The sequence below is a fragment of the Nyctereutes procyonoides genome, unplaced genomic scaffold (assembly GCF_905146905.1).
Source record: "Nyctereutes procyonoides isolate TBG_1078 unplaced genomic scaffold, NYPRO_anot_genome, whole genome shotgun sequence".
NCBI classification, from domain to species: Eukaryota; Metazoa; Chordata; class Mammalia; order Carnivora; family Canidae; genus Nyctereutes; species Nyctereutes procyonoides.
In genome coordinates this window covers 28,310,127-28,334,595 of record NW_026575042.1, presented here as the reverse complement: position 1 = coordinate 28,334,595, position 24,469 = coordinate 28,310,127, and the positions used below count along the sequence as shown (strand labels likewise).

General features: G+C 35.8%; 1 protein-coding gene across 4 annotated transcripts in view; it reads left to right on the top strand.

The window, feature by feature from the left end:
• The window catches only part of PIK3R4 (phosphoinositide-3-kinase regulatory subunit 4), a 71,659-nt gene that overhangs the window by 30,746 nt on the left and 16,444 nt on the right, over positions 1-24,469 (top strand). For all 4 annotated transcript variants that reach the window (XM_055320987.1, XM_055320988.1, XM_055320989.1 and 1 more), the window contains exons 9-13: positions 1,367-1,570; positions 8,490-8,691; positions 11,304-11,491; positions 12,724-12,934; positions 15,882-16,047. In XM_055320987.1, the coding sequence (XP_055176962.1) occupies positions 1,367-1,570; positions 8,490-8,691; positions 11,304-11,491; positions 12,724-12,934; positions 15,882-16,047 (971 nt within the window). The remainder of the gene's footprint in view (positions 1-1,366; positions 1,571-8,489; positions 8,692-11,303; positions 11,492-12,723; positions 12,935-15,881; positions 16,048-24,469) is intronic.

Genomic DNA, 24,469 nt, shown 5'->3' with positions numbered 1-24,469 from the left:
TCGAACTCATGACCCTAAGATCATGAGTCACATGCTCTTCCAACTGAGCCAGCCAGGCACCCCAACCCTTTTTTCTTTTAAAGTTTAATAAAGTTTTCTTGGATCCTTTGTCTTCCTTTCAAAAGATTCTTCTACTTTTGACTACTTATTTCATGTAGAAGTTTATTAAACTCTTTTTATAACACAATGTGGAGAAAGTATCCATGGGAATTAAAAACTACATGCATTTGTAATAACTTCGTGGTGGTTTAATAAATCTGACATTAAAAAAGAATCTGACATTAAGTGGTTTTTGTTGTTAGAAATCTGCACCACTCTCTTTGTTTCCTTAGGAATATATATATATTATATATATATATATATAATGTTTATATATATTTGTGTAAATTCATATATATGTATATTACATATATATATATTTATATATATTTTTTGCTTTTTTTCATTGCTTTATTTTTTGAAAGGTCAGGATTGGGAGTTGAGAGGCTAGTTATCCATATGCTTCATAAATCTTACCTTTCTACGGTTTGAATTAGACAAAAGATACCTTTTTATGCTGGTTTCCACTGGCCAGCTTATCAGGTAGTTAAGTGTCTAAAGAAAATGCTCTTTTCTTGGTTGCTGTTAGTATGTTCATCCTTTTTTATTATATATGCATTGACAAGGAGGATATTCTTTTGGATAATGAAAGATTTCATGAACTCTATGGAGAAAGTAATGTTTCTTTAGAAGGGGTTGAAGCTACTGGGGAACGTGATGACTGCTGGGCAGCCCTGTGACTGTTGAGCATCTTTTCTCTGTCAGTACCTGTTGGCTGTTAGGCCTGTGAGCCACAGGTAGTTTTTTGATCTAGGAGGTCATCTGACATTTTGGCATCCAGACAAAGTCTGTTATTTTTAAAATTTTTCTAGCCTGGTGTATGCTGTTATTCTTCTAGTATGGAAGACACAGATGCGTACTCACACGCTAGCTACATTATGTAAAGAAAAACCTTGGCTCTTTTTTTAAAAGATTTTATTTCTTCTTGAGAGACACACACAGAGAAGCAGAGACATAGGCAGAGGGAGAAGCAGGCTCCCTGTGGGGAGCCTGATGCAGGACTTGATCCCAGGACCCTGAGATCATGACCTGAGCTGAAGGTAGATGCTCAACCACTTAGCCACCCAGGTGCCCTGAAAATCCTTGGCTCTTAAAGGTCACTAGTATTCTTTTTTCTTCTAAGCAAAAATTGCAGATGTTAATATCTCTCATTTTCTTAGAAAATAAATACCTATGTTAACTTTACACAGGTTGTATATACTGAATATGAAAATAACTGTACTATATGTTGTATCTTTGGCTGATTCTTTTTATTTTCTTAATATAGATTGAAAGGAAACTTGTTCTACTCAGTGTTTTAAAAGAGCCAGTAAGTCGGTCTATATTTGATTATGCTTTGAGGTCTAAAGATATTACTAGTTTGTTCAGACATCTTCACATGCGCCAGAAGAAACGAAATGGATCTCTTCCTGACTGCCCTCCACCAGAGGATCCTGCCATAGCACAGCTTCTGAAGAAATTACTCTCACAGGTTGTATCACCTTTCTGAAATCTTAATTGAAACACAGATTTCATAAAAACATTCAAGTATCCATTTAGTTATGAAAATATTTTGGGTTGATTAGGCTGTATCATAACAAATGAGTAAATAAAGCTGGCAAATATATACATTTGCCTTGACATTTAGGAGATACTAGGATGGTGATAAGACATTGGTGTGAGCTAAATAAGGAATCGTGGTAGACTATCAAGTTTCTTTTGTGATTATTGTCTATATAAAAGGTAGAGAGTAGATGTAACTTTAAATTTGAGTAATATTCTTGATTCAATTCCATATTTTGCCAAAAAATAATTAAAGAAATTCAATTAGAAGAAACATTGCAAAGCACAGATGCAGGATGGAAAGATCCTGGTTTATTTCAGTCCAGATTTAGAGAGTTCTCACTAATGTCTTTAGGACATTTTGGTTAAGAGAATTTGTCATTCATGTCTTGTGTAATAAGAAGATGAGAAAATGTTTCAGTTGGTAGAGAATTTGATGTTTGAGGTTATAAATCCTTTCTTGTATTGTACCAGTCACTGAATATCCAGTGCTGTTTCATGTTCATATGTTGGTTTGGGTGAAGAACCATTTTGGTTCTTCTGGGTCTCAATTTGCCTGGAGGTTAGAGCTGCCTCTGAATGTCCCTTCTTAGCTGGTGGTTCTGTTTCCTATATTTTAGAAGTCTTAATTTGATATGACTTGAATCACCAAAGAGGTTTTTCTTCAGGTTTTCTTTTAACCTTGGCTCATACATTAGATGTATATTACATTTTAGAAAGCAATTTATGGAAAACTGGATATTGAATCACATTTTTCTGTTGTTTCTCTTGAGTAATCCTTATCAAAAAGATTTCAGCATGCAGTTAAAACCACCTCAATTTAGTTGTTTCTTTGAGTTTAGATGGTGGTTCTTTGTATTTTTCTGTCCTACAAATTCTGTATATTAAATTAAAACCTTTTATACTAAAACTTAGTTGTAAGTCATTAGTTACTTGGGCCACTCTAGCTCCTGGTTCTTGCTTTTCACCTAGCTGTGGGTATAGGTTTTGTCATTGCCATGTGTAAAAGGAGGGAGGGGGAAGGAGTAATTTCCAGTGCTTTTTACTTTCTGCTTCCTCCTGTTCTCCTAAACCCTTCTACCATCTCTGCTTCCACAGCCAGCTGTCATTCTTGTGTACCATGATGAAATCAGTAAAACTTACTGAATCATAGTCCTCTGAAATGTTAGTGTTTGATATATTCATTTCTCTGTCATTTGTACCCTCATTTGAATGAGTGGGGAAAGAGGACCAGGTTTTCCCTGGTTTTATGTTGTTTCTTAACAACAGTTTCAAAAAACAGCTTCAAAGCTGACATCGGAACCTAAACCCATCTGACTCTAAAGCCCGTACTCCTTCGCCATGCCATCTTGCCTCAAAATAAAGGACAGGGAGGAAAGGCTGAGAGGCTTGCTTAAGTTTTTTATGGACTAGGAAGAGTTCATGTGCAGTTTATCTCCTCTGGCCCCTCCAACACCTTTTGTCTGCCTTCACTTCTTTTTGTTTCTTCCACTACCTGAGTTTCTTGGGATTACTTGCAGAGGCTTGCAGTCAGGGGCAGCTTTGGAGTTAGGAATTGAGTCCCTGTTCCTAATGTCAGAGATACAGAGGGAAGGATGCTTTTAGCCTCTGCAAATGGGAATTTTGAATATTACTACAAAATATTTTTTAATGGGGGTTTTACAGTGCTCTTTTGTAAGGACTGCACTTGAGACACATCATGGGTAAAATAGTTTGATTGGTATGTAGACACAAGGTGTAAAATTGAAAAGATATTGGAAGATCTGTAATAAAATGTTAGGTTTCCTGCAATCTCTGATCCCCAGTCACCAAGTTTCTTTCTCTGTTGATTGTGAAGTTTATGTTGTTAGAGTGTCAGATTATTGTGTTGTACAGTTACTTGAAATCAATTTGACCCTTTTAACCTTGCTTTTTTTTTTAATTTTAAATCCAGTATAGTTAACGTACAATATTATTTTAGTTTCAGGTATAAAGTATAGTGATTCAGCAATTCTATACATTATCCACTGCTCATCAAAATAACTGTACTCTTAATTTCCTTTACCTATTTCACCCTCTGCCTCCCACTTCCCCTCTGGTAACCATCAGTTCTCTGTGGTTAAGAGTCTATTTTTTTATTTGTCTCTCTTTTTTATATGCTCATTTGTTTTATTTCTTAAAGTCCAGATATGAGTGAAATCATATGGGATTTGTCTTTCTCTGACTGGCTCTTTTCACTTTGCATTACGTTCTTCAGATCTGTCCATGTTGTTCCAAATGATGAGATTTCATTCTTTTTTTTTTTTAATTTCATTTTTTTAATGACTGAGTAATACTCCAGTGTGTGTGTGTGTATGTGTGTGTGTGTGTGTGTGTACACGTATATACCACATCTTCTTTGTCCATTCATCAATCAGTGGACACTTGGGCTGCTTCTAAATTTTGACTCTTGTAAATAATGCTGCAACAGTATATGCAATGCATATATCTTTTTGAATTCGTGTTTTATAGTTGGGTAAATAATGAGTAGTGGAATTACTGGATCATATGGGTAGTTCTATTTTTAACTTTTTGAGGAACTCCCACACTGTTTTCCACAGTGGCTATGTCAGTTTGCATTCCTATCAACAGTGCATGAAGGTTCCCTTTTTCCGTATTCTTGTCAATACTTACTATTTCTTGTCTTTTTTGTTTTAGCCATTCAAACTGGTGTGAAGTGGTATCTCAGTAGTTTTGATTTGCATTTCCTTGATGATGAGTGATATTGAGCATCTTTTCATGTGTTTGTTGGCCATCCGTATCTCTTCTTTGGAAAAATGTAAATATTTTTGTGTTGAGTTGTGCAAGTTCTTTATATATTTTAGATACTAACCCCTTATTGGATATATCATTTGCAAATATTTATTCACATTCATTTAGGTTGTCTTTTTGTTTTGTTGATGGTTTTGTTGATGGTTTCCTTTGCTATGCAAAAGCTTTTTGCTTTGGTGTAATCCTAGTAGTTTATATTTGCTTTTGTTTCCCTTGCTTGAGAAGACATATCTAGAAAAATGTTTCTATGGCTCCTGTCAAAGAAATTATTGCCTATGTTCTCTAGAAGTTTTATTGTTTCAGGTCTCAAATTTAGGTCTTTATTTTGAGTTTACTTTTGTGTATGGTGTAAGGAAGTGGTCTGGTTTATTTTTTTGCATGTAGTTGTCAAGTTTTCCCAATCGCATTTATTGAGACTTTTTCCATTTTATATTTTTGCCTTCTTGTAATAGATGAATTGACCATATAAGTATGGGTTTATTTCTTGGTTCTCTATTTTGTTTCATTGACCTATGTGTCTGTTTCATATTGTTTTGATTACTACAGCTTTATAGTATATCTTGAATTCTGGGATTGTGATACTTTCAGCTTTGTTCTTCTTTATCAAGATTGCTTTGGCTACTTGGGTCTTTTGTGTTCCCATACAAATTTTAGTATTATTCGTTTTAGTTCTGTGAAAAATATTGTTGGTATTGTGATAGGGATTACCTTGAATACAGATTGCTGTAGATTGCTTTGGGTAGTATGGACATTTTAACAGTATTAATTCTTCCAATCCATTTGTGTTGTCTTCAATTTCTTTCATTGATGTTGTATAGTTTTCAGAGTATAGGTTGTTCACCTCCTTGGGTAAGTTCATACCTAGGCATTTTATTCTTTTTGGTCCAATTTTAAATGGAATTGTTTTCTTAATTTCTTTTTCTGATGTTCTGTTATTAGTATATAGAAATGAAACAAATTGCTGTGTATTAATTTTGTATCCTGCAACTTACTGAGTTCATTTATCACTACTGATAGTGTTTTGGTGGAGTCTTTAAGATTTTCTCTGTATAGTATCATCTTATCTGCAGATAGTGACAGTTTTACTTATTCCTTTCCAATTTGGATGCCTTTTATTTTTTTTTCATGTCCAATTGCTATAGCTCAGACTTCCATTATTTGTTGAATAAAAAGTATGAGAGTGGATATCCTTGTTTTGTACCTGATCTTAGTGGAAAAACTCTGAGTTTTCACCATTGAGTGTGATACAGCTGTGGGTTTCTCATCTAAGGCCTTTATTATGTTTGATGTATGTTCCTGCTAAGACATTTTGCAGGAGTTTTTATCATGAACGGATGTCGTATCTTATTAACAGCTGTTGAGATGATCATAGAATTTTTGTCCTTCATTTTGTTATTGTATTACATTGAGTTGCAAATACTGAATCATCATTGCATCCCCTGGAATAAATCCCCATTGCTAATGGTGAATGATTTTTTAAAATGTATTGTTGAAATCATTTTGCTAATATTTTGTTGAGGATTTTTTAAAAATATATTTTATTTATTTATTCATGAGAGACACAGAAACAGAGAGGCGGGGAGACACAGGCAGAGGGAGAAGCAGGCTCCATGCAGGGAGCCCTATGTGGGAGTGGATCCTGGGTCTCCAGGATCATGCCTTAGGCTGAAGGTGGCGCTGAACTTTTGAGCCACCAGGGCTGCCCTGTTGAGGATTTTTATATGTATGTTCATCAGAGATTTTGGTCTGTAGTTCTCCTTTTTTGGGGTATCTTTGGGTTTTGGTATCATCCCCATTGAATGAATTTGGAAGTTTCCGTTCCTCTATTTTTTGGAATAGTTTGAGAAGAGTAGAATTCACCTGTGAAGCCCTCTAATCCTGGACTTTTGTTTGTTGTGTTTTGGTTACTGATTCAGTTTTATTTCTAATAGTTGGTCCATTCCAATTTTCTATTTTTAATATGTTAAGTGGACTTTTATTATAAAAACACATAAATACAAACATAAATAACAGTAATATAAATATTCTATAAGTCTGGATTTTGTTAGCTGATACTATATTTTTGCATTTAAGTTCATAAATGATTTGTTCTTCAATTTTCCTTTCTTGTAATGTCCTTTAGGTATATATACCAAATACTAAAGGAAAAATCCTGGTTTATGATCTTTTCTTGAAATTACTCCTATTTCTTAACAGTTCACATACATCTTTTCTGTTTAGGCACGATTCCTAGTAATGTCAGTGTGCAATGTTCTGATTTAGGTATGTGTCATATGGGAGTCTGGGAACTCTAATATGACTATTACTGTTAAAAAAAATACATCCCCACGGTACATTTCTAACATTTTTTATTGAGGTGATTCGCATATAAAAACAATTCACATTTTCATCATCCTGGAAAGAAACCTCCTGCCCATTAGCAATTATTTCCCATTTACTTCTCCCTCCAGCCCCTGGCAACCACTAAATCTGCTTTCAGTTTCTAGGATTTTCCCTATCCTGGATGTTTCTTATAATTGGTACTAAACAATATGTGGCATTCTTGTCTCTTAATTCCTTTCACTTAGCAAAATATTTTCAAGGTTGCTCCATGTTATGGCATATATTAATACTTCAGTACTTTTTATGGTTCTTAATGACGACCTTCCTTGTGTGGACCAAGATGGAGACCTCTCTCTTATGAACTAAAATGTTGTCTACAAAACATATAGAACTCTTATTGCAGCTATAAAATTGTCTATGTTAAGCAAATATTAGGCAAGTTAAAAAAAGAATTTCAGGCGAATATTGGAAATAAATTCAGTCAGGGATCCCTATGATTATTGTACTTTAGTGCAATTTTATCATTTCTTAGTTTTCTCACTTTCTAGGGTTTGTTTGTGTTCTTTTGTGACTATGGGGTTGTGAATATTATTTTAAACTCCAGTGGGATCTAGCTTAAGGCATCGGGAATTATATTTTATTAATTTTTTTTCCCATTGGCACAATAAAATCATTCTAGAGGATTCTGTGGATGGTTTGAAAGTTAAGAAGAAATGCAGAACTATTCTGTTTAACATAAAGACTTCTAACTCTGGGAAATGAACTAGGGGTGGTGGAGGGGGAGGAGGGCAGGGGGTGGGGGTGAATGGGTGACGGGTACTGAGGGGGACACTTGACAGGATGAGCACTGGGTGTTATTCTGTATGTTGGTAAATTGAACACCAATAAAAATTAATTTATATAAAAAAAAGAACTATTCTGTTTACCAGAATATTTGTTTCACGTTGAATTATTTAATTATTCAGTATTTATTGGCTGTCAGTTTTACGTGTTCCTAAGTGTCTTAGGTGGATTAACTTATTAAATTTCAAAATAGCCAAAAAATAAAATAAAAATTGAAAATAGCCTTATAAGACAGGTGCTAATAATTATCCTCATTTTCTAGATAAATTAGTAGAGGTTTAGAAAATTGGGTAACTTGCCCAAGGTTACACATATAATAAGTAATAGAGCCTAAATGTACTTAGGGAATCTGACTTTAATTATACTGTTTTCCTAGGGTGTGTTGCTTGCATTTGCAATTTAGCTAGCATGTAGCAATTTCTGAAGTATGTAGAATGTTTTATGTCTCATTTAATATTCTCAACAAATCTAGGACCGAGGTTGAAGTAGGTATGCTTTCTTTTACTTAATTTGTATTTCCAGAATTTTTGTTTAGATAGTATATGTTTATTCAAAGTTACATATTAAAGATATACTAGATACCAGGCACTGTATTAAGTTCTTTGGAAGTTTCAAAGATGAATTCTACTGAATGCTCCCATTTAGAAAGAAAGTTAAGGCATTAATTATGGTACAAAATAGAAAGTGCCACAATAAAGGGTTGTTCTGGGAGATCAGAGTAGTGAGATGTTCTGTGTTGATACTTTCTTTTTCTCTTGCCTCGCTTGCTTTATTTTAGCATTCTAACTCTTAAAATTTTAAAGTAGTGGTTTGATCCTTCAGTTGTTAGTCATTCCATGACCTGTTATTACTTTTGAAAATAATCTAGAACTTATGGTTTTATTTGATTTTAGGGAATGACAGAAGAAGAAGAAGATAAACTTTTGGCACTGAAAGACTTCATGATGAAATCTAACAAAGCAAAGGCCAATATAGTTGACCAGAGCCATCTTCATGATAGTAGTCAGAAAGGTGTAATTGACTTAGCAGCATTAGGTATAACTGGGAGACAAGTTGATCTTGTTAAAACCAAACAGGAACCTGATGACAAACGAGGTTAGTATGTTGTGTGTGTGTGTGTGTGTGTGTGTGTGTATTTGTGTTAAGCTGCTTATTATTTACCTCATAAGGCTAGTTGTAGCTAATTAGTAGTTAAATAAAATGACATTTTCCAGATACAGAACTTTCAAGTACTGTGGGTTACTCCATTATTTAGCAGGAAAATTTGGGGGAGGAGAAGTGGAAAATTGAACCAACAGTTAAAAGATTATGTAACTTGTTGGGGTGCTTGGGTGGCTCAGCGGGTGAGCATCTGCCTTTGGCTCAGGGTGTGATCCTGGGATCTGGGATCGAGTCCCGCATTGACTTCCCTGTGGGGAGCTTGCTTCTCCCTCTGCCTGCTGCCTCTTTCTCTCTCTCTCTGTGTCTCTCATGAATAAATAAATCTTAGAAAAAAAAAGGATTATGTAGCTTGTCAAAATCTTAGCTCTTTGTGTCAGAATCAGTATTCAAACCGAAGTTTGACTCCAAACCTCTACTCTTAATGAAATCATGGTGCCTTTATGTATATGTATGATTGAGGATGAAATCCTGTTTTTTAATCCTTCAAACAGCAACCCAAGGTTAATAGTCTATGTTAAAATGAGATAGTTATCTAGTTTGTTTTAGTAGGTAATGCCTAGTGAATTGGAAAGAACAGTCAATGAAAGACAAAGGAATAGGCACCAGAGAAGACTTAATCACTTGAAGTCTCAAGATTTAGAACTGTGAGCTCTGTGACAAGGAAGTTGACTTGGACTGTGAGGTTTTTAAGATCTTATGTGTTTTCCTTTAACCCTTTCTGGAGATGTACTTATTTCCAAGTACATGCCTTTAAAAACCACTCTATTCTAATGCCAGATTATAAGGGCAGCTGAATTATATTTAAAATAAACCTCTACTGCCAAACTTGGGATAAAGTATTTGAAACTTAATTATCAGTGGTTTACATTGATAATAAGTAAAGTACTGATACAGATTATAATAAAAACATAAGTATCTCAAAAGAAAAATTTTGAAGGATTTGAACTTAGAGTTGATAGAAGAATAAAAATGCATGTTTGAAAGGGTGAATAAATGCAAAACAGTGAGATCCCATTTTCTGCTTATGTGATTAGCAAAGGCTGATGATACCTATTGTTAGTAAGGGTGTAGGGAAATAGGCATTTTCTTTTTTTTTTTTTTAAGATTTTATTTATTTATACATGAGAGAGACAGAGAGAGAGAGAGAGGCAGAGACACAGGCAGAGGGAGAAGCAGGTTCCATGGGGGGAGCCTGACGTGGGGCTCGATCCCAGGTTTCCAGCATCAGGCCCTGGGCTGAAGGCAGTGGTAAACCACTAAGCCACCAGGGCTGCCTGGAAATAGGCATTTTCATACACTGTTGAGATTATAAGTTGAACATACTCTTTTTTAAAAAGGAGTATCCTGGGATCCCTGGGTGGCTCAGTGATTTGGCACCTGCCTTTGACCCAGGGCGAGATCCTGGAGTCCCGGGATCAAGTTCTGCATCGGGCTCCAGGCATGAAGTCTGGTTCTCCCTCTGCCTGTGTCTCTGCGCCTCTCTCTCTCTCTCTCTCTCTCTCTCTCTCTCATAAATCAATCAATCAATCTTCTAAAAAAAAAAAAAAAAGAGTATCCTTACTCTTTGAGGCACCATTTTCAATTCTGGAAATTTCTCCCAAGAATATTGACAGACATGTGAAGAAATATGTGTAAGAATGTTCTGTTTAAAAGAAGGAAATAATTGAAGTGTCCATTAATAGGGGAATTAGAGAAACTTTCAGTTTATTTAGTTAAGAGAAAAACAGGTTGTGAAATACTTTATCTTTGTAGTATTTTATTTTTGCAAAATGATATGGTGTATCATTAAACTGTATAGTTTATGACGTTTATAAAGTTATGGTGGAAATTCATTTTATATTCTGGTAATGCTAGAACTTTGTGTTATTTAATGCACTTTTTGTAATCAGAGAAAGATTTTTTAAAAAGGTTTTCTCTTGGGCAGCCTGGGTTGCTCAGCGGTTTAGCGCCGCCTTCAGCCCAGGGCTGAAGATCCTGGAGACCAGGGATCAAGTCCTATGTCAGGCTCCCTGCATGGAGCCTGCTTCTCCCTCTGCCTGTGTCTCTGTCCCCCTCTCCCTGTGTCTCTCATGAATAAATAAATAAAGTCTTTAAAAAAAAAAGATTTTCTCTTTATAGTCAGGAGGTAACTGTATAGCAATTGATTTTTACATTTTGTTTGTTTCCCAAGTAACTGATACTAGAAATAGCATTTCTATATATTTAGCATTGTGGTCAGTGCCATTTGAAAAAGTTGTTTTATTGTTGGTTCTTGAGATAAAGTGGTTATTTGAAATTGAGCTAGTCTTGGGAAATTAGAAAGCAGTTAGGCAGGTAGGTCTAATTATTAATACCATTGAAAGTACATCTGTTCCATCTGTCCCAGAGATGAAGTAAGAGTTGATGTACAATGAGTTGATGTATAAATATGAATAAATCAGAGACCATAATGAACTAATAGGATGTAAAGTTCATTGCTGTCCCTCCTTCACCAAAAAAATAAGGAAAAGTGCATATTGATTTTAGGGGTTTCCTTTAGACTGACTATTCTGAATCTGTTTTTATAGCTAGAAAACATGTAAAACAAGACTCAAATGTAAATGAAGAATGGAAAAGCATGTTTGGATCACTGGAACCATCGAACATCCCACAGGCTCTACCTAAAGGGAGTGAACAGGAGGTGATTCAGACTGGGAAACCACCTCGTTCTGAGTCCTCTGCTGGGATTTGTGTCCCTCTGTCAACTTCTCCACAGGTACCATCACCTAGGCAGTAATCCTACTTTTGCCTTTCAATCCCATTCTACTGTTTTGGTTGTTTAAAGGCTGTGTACTCTACTGGAAAACTCAATATAGGAGTTGTCCTTTAGAGAGGATACGTTTCTTTTTTTTTTCTTCAGATTTTTATTTAAATTCTAATCAGTTAACATATAATGTAATATTGGTTTCAGGACTAGAATTTTGTAATTCATCACTTGCATTTAACACCCAAGTACTCAATGGGTGCTCAACCAAGTACCCTTCTTAATGCCCATGACCCATTTAGTCCATCCCCTGTCCACCTCCTGTCCAGCAACCCTCAGTTTGTTGTCTATCGCTAAGCATATGTTTCTTCCTAAGAAGAAAAGGGGAAGTCTAATTATTGAAAGCAGCAAAAAAGATCTTATGTTAGAGTACTCACTAATGAAGTGATCTAAAATTGTGGGTTGAAGACATCATTATGAACTGTGATTATCATTAGATTGCAGTGAATCTTTTAAAGATTTTATTTATTTATTCATGAGAGACACACAGAGAGAGAGAGAAAGGCAGAGACACAGGCAGAGGGAGAAGCAGGCTCCATGCAGGGAGCCTGAGGTGGGACTCGATCCCGGGTCTCCAGGATCAGGCCCTGGGCCGAAGGCGGCGCTAAACCGCTGAGCCACTTGGGCTGCCCTGCAGTGAACCTTTTAAATCTCCTTCCTCCGACGTATGTAACATATCTGTAAAATAGCAAAAACACTCCTGGAAGAAGAGTCCCCAGTTTGCCATGTGTAAGAAATGTTATGATGGGGAATCTCTGGGTGGCTCAGCAGTTTAGCACCTACCTTCAGCCCAGGGTGTGATCCTGGAGTCCGGGGATCAAGTCCCACGTCAGGCTCCCTGCATGGAGCCTGCTTCTCCCTCTGCTTCTCTCTCTCTCTCTCTCTCTCTCTCTCTCTCTCTCTGTCTGTTCTTTTCACTTTAATGAAGAATTTTGTTTAATGTTATTGATGTACTGATAGTTTTTTTTTTTTAAATAATGTAGAGGTTTGGAAATGTAATATTTGTGGTTAAACTTTTAGTTAGGTTTTCACTGAAAAAAAAAAGTGTATGTAAATGTATTTTAAAATTTTCCTTACATTAATAAGGAAAAAAGCAGGTACAATGAATAGAGAGAACATGAGTACATTTTTGTCATCAAGTATACTTTCCTTATGACATAAATAGTAACAATTCTGTTTTGCAGCTTCCAGAAGTGACAAATGTCCAAAATAGAAAACCAGCAATACAAGTTTTAAGTAGTGCGATTTTACCATCTACCTACCAGATTCGGATCACAACTTGTAAAACAGAACTTCAGCAGCTCATACAGCAAAAGCGGGAGCAGTGTAACGCTGAGAGGATAGCTAAACAAATGATGGAAAATGCTGAATGGGAGAGTAAACCACCACCACCTGGTAAAAGTGCCACTGCTAGGTAGTTGTATTCTAGCCTGAGTGCCAAAAATTAGAATCTAATGCAGGATGCTGATTATTAATTACCAGGCAAGAAAGTAAGAGCAAAACTTGGAAGCCCTGAGGAAGAAGTATTACGTGAGAAAGTTTAAATCATTTTTTGTAAGTTTGGATCTTCTTAGTTGTGGGGGCAACTTGCAGTGTCTTATTTAGGGTACTTAGTGTTTCAGCCTGTTTGTGGTCCATTTTCTCCATTTATAGCACTGGGTTTTTTACCTGCCTGCTTAGTGTCATGCCACTTTTTCATAGAATGTTAGTCTTCTTAGAGTAAGCTCCAGCTTTTAATTTCCGAAGGGTTTGATGTCTATTTATTTTCTTAAAAAAAAAAAAAAAAAAAAAAAGAGGGGATCCCTGGGTGGCTCAGTGGTTTGGCGCCTCCCTTTGACCCAGGGCATGATCCTGGAGTACCGGGATCAAGACCCGCATCAGGTTCCTGGCATGGAGCCTGCTTCTCCCTCTGCCTGTGTCTCTGCCTCTCTCTTTCTATGTCTATCATGAATAAATAAATAAAACCTTAAAGGGGATCCCTGGGTGGCGCAGCGGTTTGGCGCCTGCCTTTGGCCCAGGGCGCGATCCTGGAGACCCGGGATCGAGTCCCACGTCGGGCTCCCGGTGCATGGAGCCTGCTTCTCCCTCTGCCTGTGTCTCTGCCTCTCTCTCTCACTGTGTGCCTATCGTAAATAAATAAAAATTCAAAAAAAATATTTAAAAAAAAAAATAAAATAAAACCTTAAAAAAAAAGATAAAACATTTGTAAAGTAATGGGTACTTTAAAAAAGAAAACAAAATCATCATCTATAACTCCACCACTGATTATCAACATTAACATTTTTTGGGAACACTGCTATATTTTAAGAAGATTTAGAAGAAACTTAGAGATATGTCAGATGAAAATGTGGCCCAACTATATTAATAGTCTTGACCAGTGTAAATGTGGTAGAGCTAATTTTTGATATTAGATTTGCAGATTTTAAAAAATGAGTTTCTGTATATAGATTTTAATAATAAAAATTTAACTTAAAATCTCTGAGAAGTGCATGATACGCTTATGTGTAGAGATTTAAAATCATGTGAGTTCCTGTGTGCTTCTATTGTATACTCCAGGAGAAAAAGCTGGTAGAGATAAATGATTTAAAGACAAAAAAATATTATTATGTAGTAAGTGGCATCTCAGATCAAATAGTATCCTGGAGAATTTAAGTTGTTTCTGTAATACAGTTTAGTATTGTATACCATCTCCACTTTAAAAACCAAAAAAGTTGATCATACACTGTCTACTTATTTGATGATAGAATCTGGCTTTATGGGATCCCTGGGTGGCGCAGCGGTTTGGCGCCTGCCTTTGGCCCAGGGCGCGATCCTGGAGACCCGGGATCGAATCCCACGTCGGGCTTCGGGTGCATGGAGCCTGCTTCTCCCTCTGCCTGTGTCTCTGCCTCTCTCTCTCTGTGACTATCATAAATAAATAAAAAAAAAAAAAAAAAATTTAAAAAAAAAAAAAAAAAAAAGAATCTGGCTTTATAAGTAGCCTTTTATACTTAAGTGGAGCTATACTTTTTATTCAGTGATCACAGAAAAGGTATCAAGTTTTAAGGTTTAAGAAATGTTCAGTGACTGTTGGACTTGTGATTATTTTTCTTTCCACACTTGAATGATTGTGTGAAATTGATTTTCTTTAGAGGGAAATGTTCAATCTAGCTTGGTAGATTATTTAGACTTCATGGCAAAGTGTTTTTGATCACTTTCAAATCTAGCATATCCTCCTTAAAAATCACATTCAGCTGTTGTTCCCACACATGTAAGCAAGAGATCCAAGTTGGAAAATGGTAGTTTTTATTTTAGAGTTTGCAAGGTTTGGCCATAGTCTTGGTTTCATTTTTGTTTTCTAGTAAAAAGAAATAATATTATCCTAAAATAGCATTATTACCACTTAATTAGACACTGTGCTAAATCCCAACACAAGATGATCTTTAGCATAGCTTTCTGTTTTATTTTAAAATTGATTAATATTAAATTATTAAATGTTTCACTTAATATAAAAGTTGACTCATCAAACATTGATTACAGTTGTATCAAAGACCTATGCTAGATACTGTGAATGCTTCAGAATGGATAAGACATAGTCTCTGGCCTCAGAAAATCTATAGTTTATTAGAGGAAATTAATCATACGCAAAAAAGAAAATACATAATAAAACAAGTATATATAGATGTTCCAAAGAAAGTACTAGAAAATCCATGGCCATTCTGAGGCTATAGTTCATAATACTGCTTACACTAACATTTTGATACTATACAATAAATGATTGCAGGTAGAGAGGAAATCAACATTTGGGTGTTTACTGTGGATCTAGGATAATGTTAGACACTTTGTACATCTTGTTTATCCTTATTCACCCTTTAGGTTAAGTAATATTTCCCTCATTTGACATTTGAGGAAATTGAAGCTTAAATAGTTTAAGTAAGTACCCCAGGATCACACATTATATTATGGTGGATCTGGGTCCTTGGGACTTTGAGAACCTGTTTGCCTCCCTAGCACCCATTTTCTCTAAGTTAGGATAGCTATCATTTATGACTGTTGAGCAAGTAGTCAGGGTTTTTCCAGGTGGTAAGTGACTGTTGTGTACTAGATGGTAGGGAGGGCCCCAGATTCAGTCTTTCTAAGGCTGTTTGCTCAACACTTAATTGCTATCTTGGATGTCTTACTCCATAGTAGCTGAGTAGTAGTCATGGTCTAGTAGGCCATTCTGTATTGGCTAGCTATCTGTACCCTTTGTTTGATTATTATGATTGTTCTCATGCTGGTCATTGATGGCTGTAGCTGGAGGTGAGAGGAATATTCTATTTGTAAACTATAGTTTCACACATATTCCTTTGCTTTTCCTTAGGGTGGCATCCTAAAGGGCTACTAGTTGCACATCTCCATGAACACAAATCTGCTGTAAATCGAATTAGAGTCTCTGATGAACATTCACTTTTTGCAACATGTTCAAACGATGGCACGGTGAAAATCTGGAATAGTCAAAAGATGGAGGGGAAGACCACCACTACCAGGTAATAATACTTGGGAGCAGAATCCATGTATTCAGTCAATAAATGTTTATTGAGTGCTCATTTTGACAGGTGCTGTTTTAGGAACTGGGGATATAGCAATGATAAATGGACAAGAATACCTGTTCTCTGGAGCTTTCCCTTTTGTGAGAAGTGACAAGCAATAGTATAAATAAATAAAGCATAGTGTATGTTAAAAGGTAAAAATGTTTTGGAGAAAAATATAGCAGGAAAGAGGAATAGGGTATAGAATAGGGATTGGGGTAGATGGAATTTTAAATAGATTGACCAGAGACTGCCTCACAGAGAACTGTCATTTGGGGAAAGACCTGAAACAGGTGAAGGAAAGAGTCATGTGGATATCTTGGGGAAGAGCATTCCAGGAGAAGAAAGAGGGATTTCAAAAGCCCTGAGTTAGAAAGATGTTTGGCACGTTTTGAGGAACAGCAGAAATGTCTGTGTGGCTGGAGTAGACTGAGCCAGAGGGAGGAGTAAGCAGGGCCAGATTACATAGGGCCTTGTAAGCTATTGTACAGGACTTAGACTTTTATTCTGAGTGAAATGGGAGCCTTTTTTAGGGTTTCAAGCAGAAGAGAGACATGATCCTACCTAAATTTTAATAGAATTACTATGGGTCTTTATTGAGAATACTAAAGCAGTTAGAGGCTATTATAGTAATTCAGGCAGAAGTAGAGGTAGTGGGAAATGATGAGATTCTGGATATACTTTGATGGTAGAGCCAACAAGATGTGCCAAGTGGGTTAGATGGAGTAAGAGCAAGAGAAAAGTAAAAAATGATGGAATGGCTTGCTATGTAAGGAAAACACTGTACCATTGCCCTACTGTTATGGCCAAGATGGAGACTAGTGATGACTTGAAATCTCTAAGACTCTTTATGCATGGGGTAATTTTGGTAAGTGTGATTTAGATTTGTACGTTTTTATAGTAATATGCCTTCTTGGTGTTCAGTCTGTTTGTCTGCCAGTTCCCCATTCCCTCATCCCCATTGGTCCTACCACATTCACATTTGTTCTATGCTTAGCTTGGCCTGAGTCTGAAAAGAAAGCTACTAGAAATCAAAATCAAATTTCATGTGTTAAAAAGATGTGGATAATCTCTGGTGCTTTTCTCGTTATCATTTCAGTGACTACAGTTAAACACAAAATCATTAAAATATCTTTGATAACTAAAATAAGTCAAAAGTTTACTTTTAACAATATGATACAGTTTTGTGTTTATTATTTTTTTTAAAGAGTAAGAGTTCTTACTCTGTGTTTTATTATCTTCATGTTCATTTTTCCTTGGCATTGCATTGGTTGGAACAAATCAAAAACCAATAACAGAATCCTGGCTCCATTTAGCAAATTTTTGTCAGCATTTTATTATGAAATTTCGAACTTAAAATTGAAGTTGAGTTTCACAGTGAACATTCATATACTTACCACACAGTCTGTAATTTTACTGTATTTGCTATGTCACATAATTATCCTTCCCCTTATCAGTTCATCTTTATAAAATGTATTTCAAAATAAGTTGGAGACATCAGTACACTTCCCCTAAGCACTTCAGCTTATTTATACATTAACTAGAGATCAATAAGTGTTTATAATTTTTTTGTTTGTTTGGCACGAAATTCATATGCTATAAAATACACAGATCTTAAGTGAACAGTTCTGTGAGTTCCAAAAAATAACATACACTTGGCAACTAAACCACTCTCAAGTTATGGAATGTAGCCATCTCACCAGAAGAGTGCCCCCTAATGTCCCTTGATGGAAAACCCCTGCCTACAACCATTTTGATTTTTTCCCCCCAGTGTTAGCATTTTCATTAGCATTTCCTTTTCTTCTCTTTTCTTTTTTCTTTTTCTTTTTCTTTTCTTTTCTTTCTTTCTTTTCTTTTCTTTTCTTTCTTTTTCTTTTCTTTCTTCTTTCTCTTTTTCTTTCTTTTCTTTCTTTCTTTCTTCTTTCTTTCTTCTTTCTTTCTTTCTTTCTTTCTTTCTTTCTTTCTTTCTTTCTTTCTTTTTTAATATTTTATGTATTTATTCATGAGAGACACAGAGAGAGAGAGAGGCAGAGACATAGGCAGAGGGAGAAGCAGGTTCCATGCAGGGAGCCTGATGTGGGACTGGATTCTGGGACTCTAGGATCTTGACCTGAGTGGAAGGCAGGTGCTCAACCACTGATCCACCTAAGCTTCCTCATTGGTATTTTAAACACTTTTTTCAATGGCTCTTTGTCATTATCAACATCAGTTGAATTCATTGTCCCTTTTATTAGGGGGAGAAGTTCAGTTGACTTGTAAATCTCACAAGAAACAATTTGGAATCATTGATTAACTTTACAAAAGCCTCATTTGTTAATTCCCAAATGGTTTTTATTAACCGAGCCATGCCTTCTGTATTCCAGTGTCATATTTTAAGCAGTGGTATCCCAGAAAATGTGGCAATTTAGCAGACTGTATAATCTTTGGGAAGTTTATATGATAATTAGGAGATTGGATTTCCTCTGGATACAGCTGCTCTCTTGCTTTTCTGTAACACCTGCTGTCTTGTAGAGTGCAGTAGGCTGTGGCTTGGGGGTGCTTCCTTCCAGTGGGGGGGGGAAGAGGGGGAGGGAACAGAATGTGTTGTCCTCATCACATGACTTCATGAACTAGATTAGGAGAGAAGCAGGCCATTATTATTGTCAGATCCAAGTGAGGAACAGCTGGTGTCTGGGAAAGAGCAACAAAACTCTTTTTTTCTTAGGAAAAAAGTATTTTCTTAGGAAATAATACTATATTTCTGACTCTTGAGGTTTTCCCCCTATGCATTATGTTGGCTGACTACCCAGTTCCCAGTCCTGACTTTCTCATTGAATATGATAGTGATTTAGGCCATTCGGTTCTTGGCTCTGCCATTTTCTTCTTTCTTTTTTAAAAAAAGAGTTTATTTCTTAGAGAGAGAGAAAGATAGAACAAGCGAGAGAGAGCATGAGTGGGGTGAGGGACAGAGGTAGAAGCAGACTTCTGAGCAGGGAGCCCAACAAAGGGCTCTCTCCTGGGACTCTGGGATCATGACCTGAGCCAAAGGCAGATGCCTAACAAACTGAGCCACTCAGGTGCCTCATTTTCTTCCTTCTTGAGTTAAACTTTTGGTTTGTCCCTTGAGGACTAGTTTGTGAAAAATTGCTATTTTTCTAAACTTTTACATAAATTTTTAAAAAACTTAATCTTTTATAGTATTCTAAGTTATATTTTCCATATATACTTCTTGTGTTACCCTATTTTTGGTTCTTTAAGCTTCTGAATTTTAGGGGAGTCTGATGAATTTGGTACTTGTTGAACGTGATGTTAAAACATCTCAGTGGAGTTTTGTCTTTTGAAGAGTTGACACAGTATGAGAGGTGAGCAAGAAAGTTACTTTAGAGTTGCTGATAGTGTTGGAGGTTGAAGTTTTTGAATGGTATGGCTGCTCTGAAGAAAGGTATGGGAGCAGAAAGGCCTATAAAAAGCCTAAGTATGCTGGAGGCCTTAATCTTTGCCAGTTGAATTTGGGGGATGGGAAGAGAATGGTCAGGAAAGGAGAGAGAAGCAGCCATTTAAGTTACATCAAACTTCAATAGAAGAAAATGTTTTAAGAAAGGAACTTAGAGGCAGCTCTCAGATGCAATAAAAAAGCCAACTAACATGAAAACCTAGTAAGGCCATTGGGCATTCTCATAGTGTCCTTTGATGGAATGCAGTTGATACATCTATCATACCTGAGGGCTTTTTGACAATATATATTATAAGCCTTTATGATGTCCATATCCTAAGGAAATGACTAAGAATGAATTCAGAGATTTAGTTTTAAGGTTCTGTTCAGATTGGCTTCCTTTATAATAGTAAAAAATTAGAAACTAAAAGTTCAGTAGTAGAGGTAAAATTGAATAAATAAGTGCTGGTGCAAATACAAAACTGATGTGGGAATACATTTTTGATATAAAATATATCACTACATTGTGTGAGAAGGTAGGTTTAAGAAGTAGGTTTAAGAACTCGTAGGGTTTCTATTTTTGGAATGACAAAGTAAGGATTTCTAAAAATCTGTTCTCTAATAAAAATAGAACACTAGTAGATACAGTCAAAATCAACTTTTTCAGAACTCTAGAAATTAAGTCCTGCATTAGTCTGAAGTGTTATTCAAAAAAGTCAGTTTAGGGATTCCTGGGTGGCGCAGCAGTTTAGCGCCTGCCTTTGGCCCAGGGCGCGATCCTGGAGACCCGGGATCGAATCCCACATCGGGCTCCCGGTGCATGGAGCCTGCTTTTCCCTCTGCCTGTGTCTCTGCCTCTCTCTCTCTCTGTGACTATCATAAATAAATAAAAAAACTAAAAAAAAAAAAGTCAGCTTACTCTCAGAAGAGTGAGCCATATGTTCCCTAATTTTATCGCTCTTTACCAAGTAGTGCAGTAACTTTGAAAATTAATAGCCCCCCAACCTTTTATCAGGCTGTGCAATAACTTTGAAATTAGCAGTCCCAGCACTGTGGTAGCCCTGAAAACCAGCAGCTTCGCAGTGACTGGATGGGTCATAATGGCATAAAAGCCCCATCTCTCAAGAAGTGTCACTATTTGACCTTTCTGCCAGATTGCTATAGTTCCATTTTCAAAGTCTGTTTTTATTTGATTTGACTTATCCTGTTCTTTGAGGAAAACTCTGCCCACAGAGCATTTGTTGAAACTATCATTGCTATTTGTTTAACATTGCAGCAGCCTGAGGTGGCATTACCAGTTGTAGCTAACAAGCTTAAAAGGAAGCTTTAAGGAACTTAAAAGGAAGAACTAGGGAATGAGAGGTCTGTAGAGGCCGTTGAAAAGTTCAGACTTATTCATAGGCATCTGGAAGGCCACATGCATGCATAGGGTTGTGCGCATGCACAAGAAAGAACGGAGAAGATCCAGAGCTCTTGCCTCTGGCCGACCTTGAGACTCTGCAAGCAGGAAATGAGAGATAAAGCAGAATTATAAACTGCTTTGTTGAAAGTGTGCCTCAAACACACAGAACCTCAACAAAGGCTAGGACACTTATCATTTCAAGGCTTGTAAGGAAATGTCTGGAATGTTATTTCCGAATACTGTTATTTCCAAATATTAGAATATTATTTCCAAAATTGACATATTAATTAGAATATCTAGTTTTGAACAAAAAAATTGCAAGTCAGGAAAAGAAACAGGGAAGTATGGTCTATACACAGGAGGCAAAAAGCAGTTAATGGAACCTATGCCTCAGTAATACCGGAGACTGAACTTACTAGACAAAAACTTTAAATTAGCTATTAAAAATATGTTCAAAGAATTAAATTGTGTCTAAAGAATTAAAAGTAAATTAAAATGTCTCACCAGGTATACATATTAATAAGGAGATAGAAGTAATCAATAGAAATTCTGGAGTATGAAAAGTATAATAACTGAAATAATAAAGTAAGTGAAATAAATGATTAAACACCACATGGCTACATAACCAGTGGTTGTAAGGGAAGTTAGAAAATAACCACAACAACAACAACAAAAAAAAACAAAGGGAAGTTAGAGAACACTTTGAGATGAATGAAAATGAAAACACAACATTGCTAAAACTTATAAAATCCAGCTAAAGGAGTGTTCAGAGAGAAATTTATAGCTGTAAACATCTATATTTAAAAAGAAGAAAGATCAGTGTGCCTGGGTGGCTCAGACAGTGAAGTGTTTGCCTTCAGCTCAGGTTATGATCCCAGAGTCCTAGGAATGAGCTCCACCTCAGGCTTCGTGCTCAGTAAGGAGTTTGCTTCTCCCTCTCCTCCTACCTTGTGCTTTCTCTTGCTTTCTCTGTCTTTCTCTCTCAAATAAATAAATAAAAATCCTTAAAAAAAAAAGGAAGAAAAATCTTAAATCAATAACTTAGCCTTAGCCTTAGGAAACTACTAAAAGAAGAGCAAAACAAACCCAAAACAAGTAGAAGGAAGGAAATAATAAAGACTAAAGAGGAAATAACCGACGAAAGCAAAGTTTATTCTTTGGAAAGATCAAAATTGTCAAGCCTTTTCTTCAGTAACCAATATAAAAAAGAAAGAGGACTGAGATTACTAAAATTAGGAATGAGAGAAGTGGCATTACTATTGATGTGAGAAGTAATAAAAGAAATTATGAAGAGAACACTATAAACAATTATATGTCAACAAATAACCTAGATGAAGTGAACAAATTCCTAGAGAGACAGAAGCTGTCAAAAATGACCCAAGAAGAAGTAGAAAATTGCAAGAAGAAGTAGAAAATCTAGGGGCACCTGTGTGGCTCAGTTGGTTAAGCATCTGCCTTTGGCTCATGTCATGATCCCAGGACCCTGGGATCAAGCCCCGCATTGTCAGACTCGGAGCCTTCTTCTCCCTCTCCCCTGCTTTTGTGTGCATGTGGGCTTGCACTCACTCTTTCTCTCTCTCTGTCTCTCTAATATGTAAATAAAATATTTTAATAAAAAGAAGAAATAGAAAATCTGAATAGTTCTAGAACAAAAAGATTTAATTAGTTATTTAAAAAAAATTCCCACAAAGGAAAACCCAGGCCTCATGGTGAATTCTACCAAACATTTAAAGAAGTAGCATCCATCTTTCAAAAACAGATGAGGGAACGTTTTCTAATTCATTTTATAAGACCAATATTATCCTGATGCCATAACCTGACAAGTACATCACAACAAAACAATAGTCTAATACCCCTAATTAATATAAGTATAAAAATCCTAAACTAAATACTGGTAAACTGAATCCAGCATATTAAAATGATTATATACCATAACCAACTCCAGTTTATGCCAAGACTACAAACATGTTCAACATAGGAAAATCAGTCAAGGAATAAATATGATGAATAGAACAAAAGATAAAGACCAAATGATTATCTCAGCAGAAAGCATTCGACAAAATCTCATACCCTTTTATAACAATTCAAACAAACTGATACTAGACACGTACAAAAAACCCACAGCTGACATCATACTTAATGGTGAAAGACTGAAAGCTTTCCCCCTGAGATGAGGAACCAGATAAGGATGTCCACTTTTGCCACTTCCTGGAGGTTTTAGGGCAGTTAGATAAGGAAAAGAAATAAAAGGCATACAGATTAGAAAGGAAGAAGTAAAACTATATTAGTAGACAGCATAATTTTGTTTATAGAGTATCTTAAGCAATGGAAAGAAAAACCTATTAGAACTAACAAATGAGTTAAGCAAAGTTGCAGAATACAAGATTATGCTGTATTTTTATATACAGTAAACACATTTGCATTTCTGTGTGCAAAGATCCAAAGGTGAGATTAAGAAAACAATTACATTTACAGTAGGATCAAAAAGAATAAAATATTCAGGAACAAATTTATCAAAAAAGTACTAAAACTGTAGTATATTGAAGATTACAAAACATCATGGAAAGAAATTATAGAAGAACTAAATAAATGGAAAGACATCCTGTCTTCACTTAATGCTATACATAACATTGTTAAGATAGCAGTCCTCTCCAAATTGAGGTATAGATTCAGGGCAATCCCTATGAAATTTTCAGCATTTCTGGAGAAATGATATCCTGATTCTAAAATTCGTAAATTAATGCAAATTACTTAAATAAAAATACTCTTGAAAGAACCAAGAATGAGATCTCAAACTTCCAGATTTGTGGCAGAGTTCAATAGTCAAGAGAGTGTGTTATTGACATAAGAACATGCATATAAATCAGTGGTATAGACTGACTTGCAAAATACCTTTATGATCATTGTTTTTTTGTTATGGGTGTCAAGACAGTTGGGGGAAGGAATAGCATGAACAGCTGGTTCTGGGTATTCATATGCAAAAGGGTAAATTTCCAGTGAATTTTAAAAAATGGATCATAAACCTAAATGTAAGAGCTAATCTGTAAAATGTATGTATATAACTTTTCATGACCTTAGATTAGGCAAGTGTTTCTGAAACATAACCTCAAAAGCACAAGTGACAAAAGAAAAAATAGACAAATGAGACTTCATCAAAATTACAAAATTTGTGCTTCAAAGGACCCTGTCAAGAAGATGAAAGGACAACCCCGAAAGCAAGAGACATTCTTGTAAATATAAATACACATGTGTATATATATAATCATACTTTTCCAACTCAGTAATAAAAGGACAGTTAAAATTTTTTAACAATGACAATGGATTCAAATAGATGTTTCTCTATATAGGACTAATAAATATACAAAAGCTGCTCCACATGATTAGTCACTAGGGAAATGCAAATCAAAACCATAGTGAGATACTTCATGCCCACTAGAATGGCTATAATCAGAAAGACAATAAGAAGTGCTGGAGAGGATGTCGAGAAATTGATACCTTTATACCTTTCTGGTAGGAATGTAAAATGTGCAGTAACTGCGGAAGACAGTTTGGCAGTTTCTCAAATG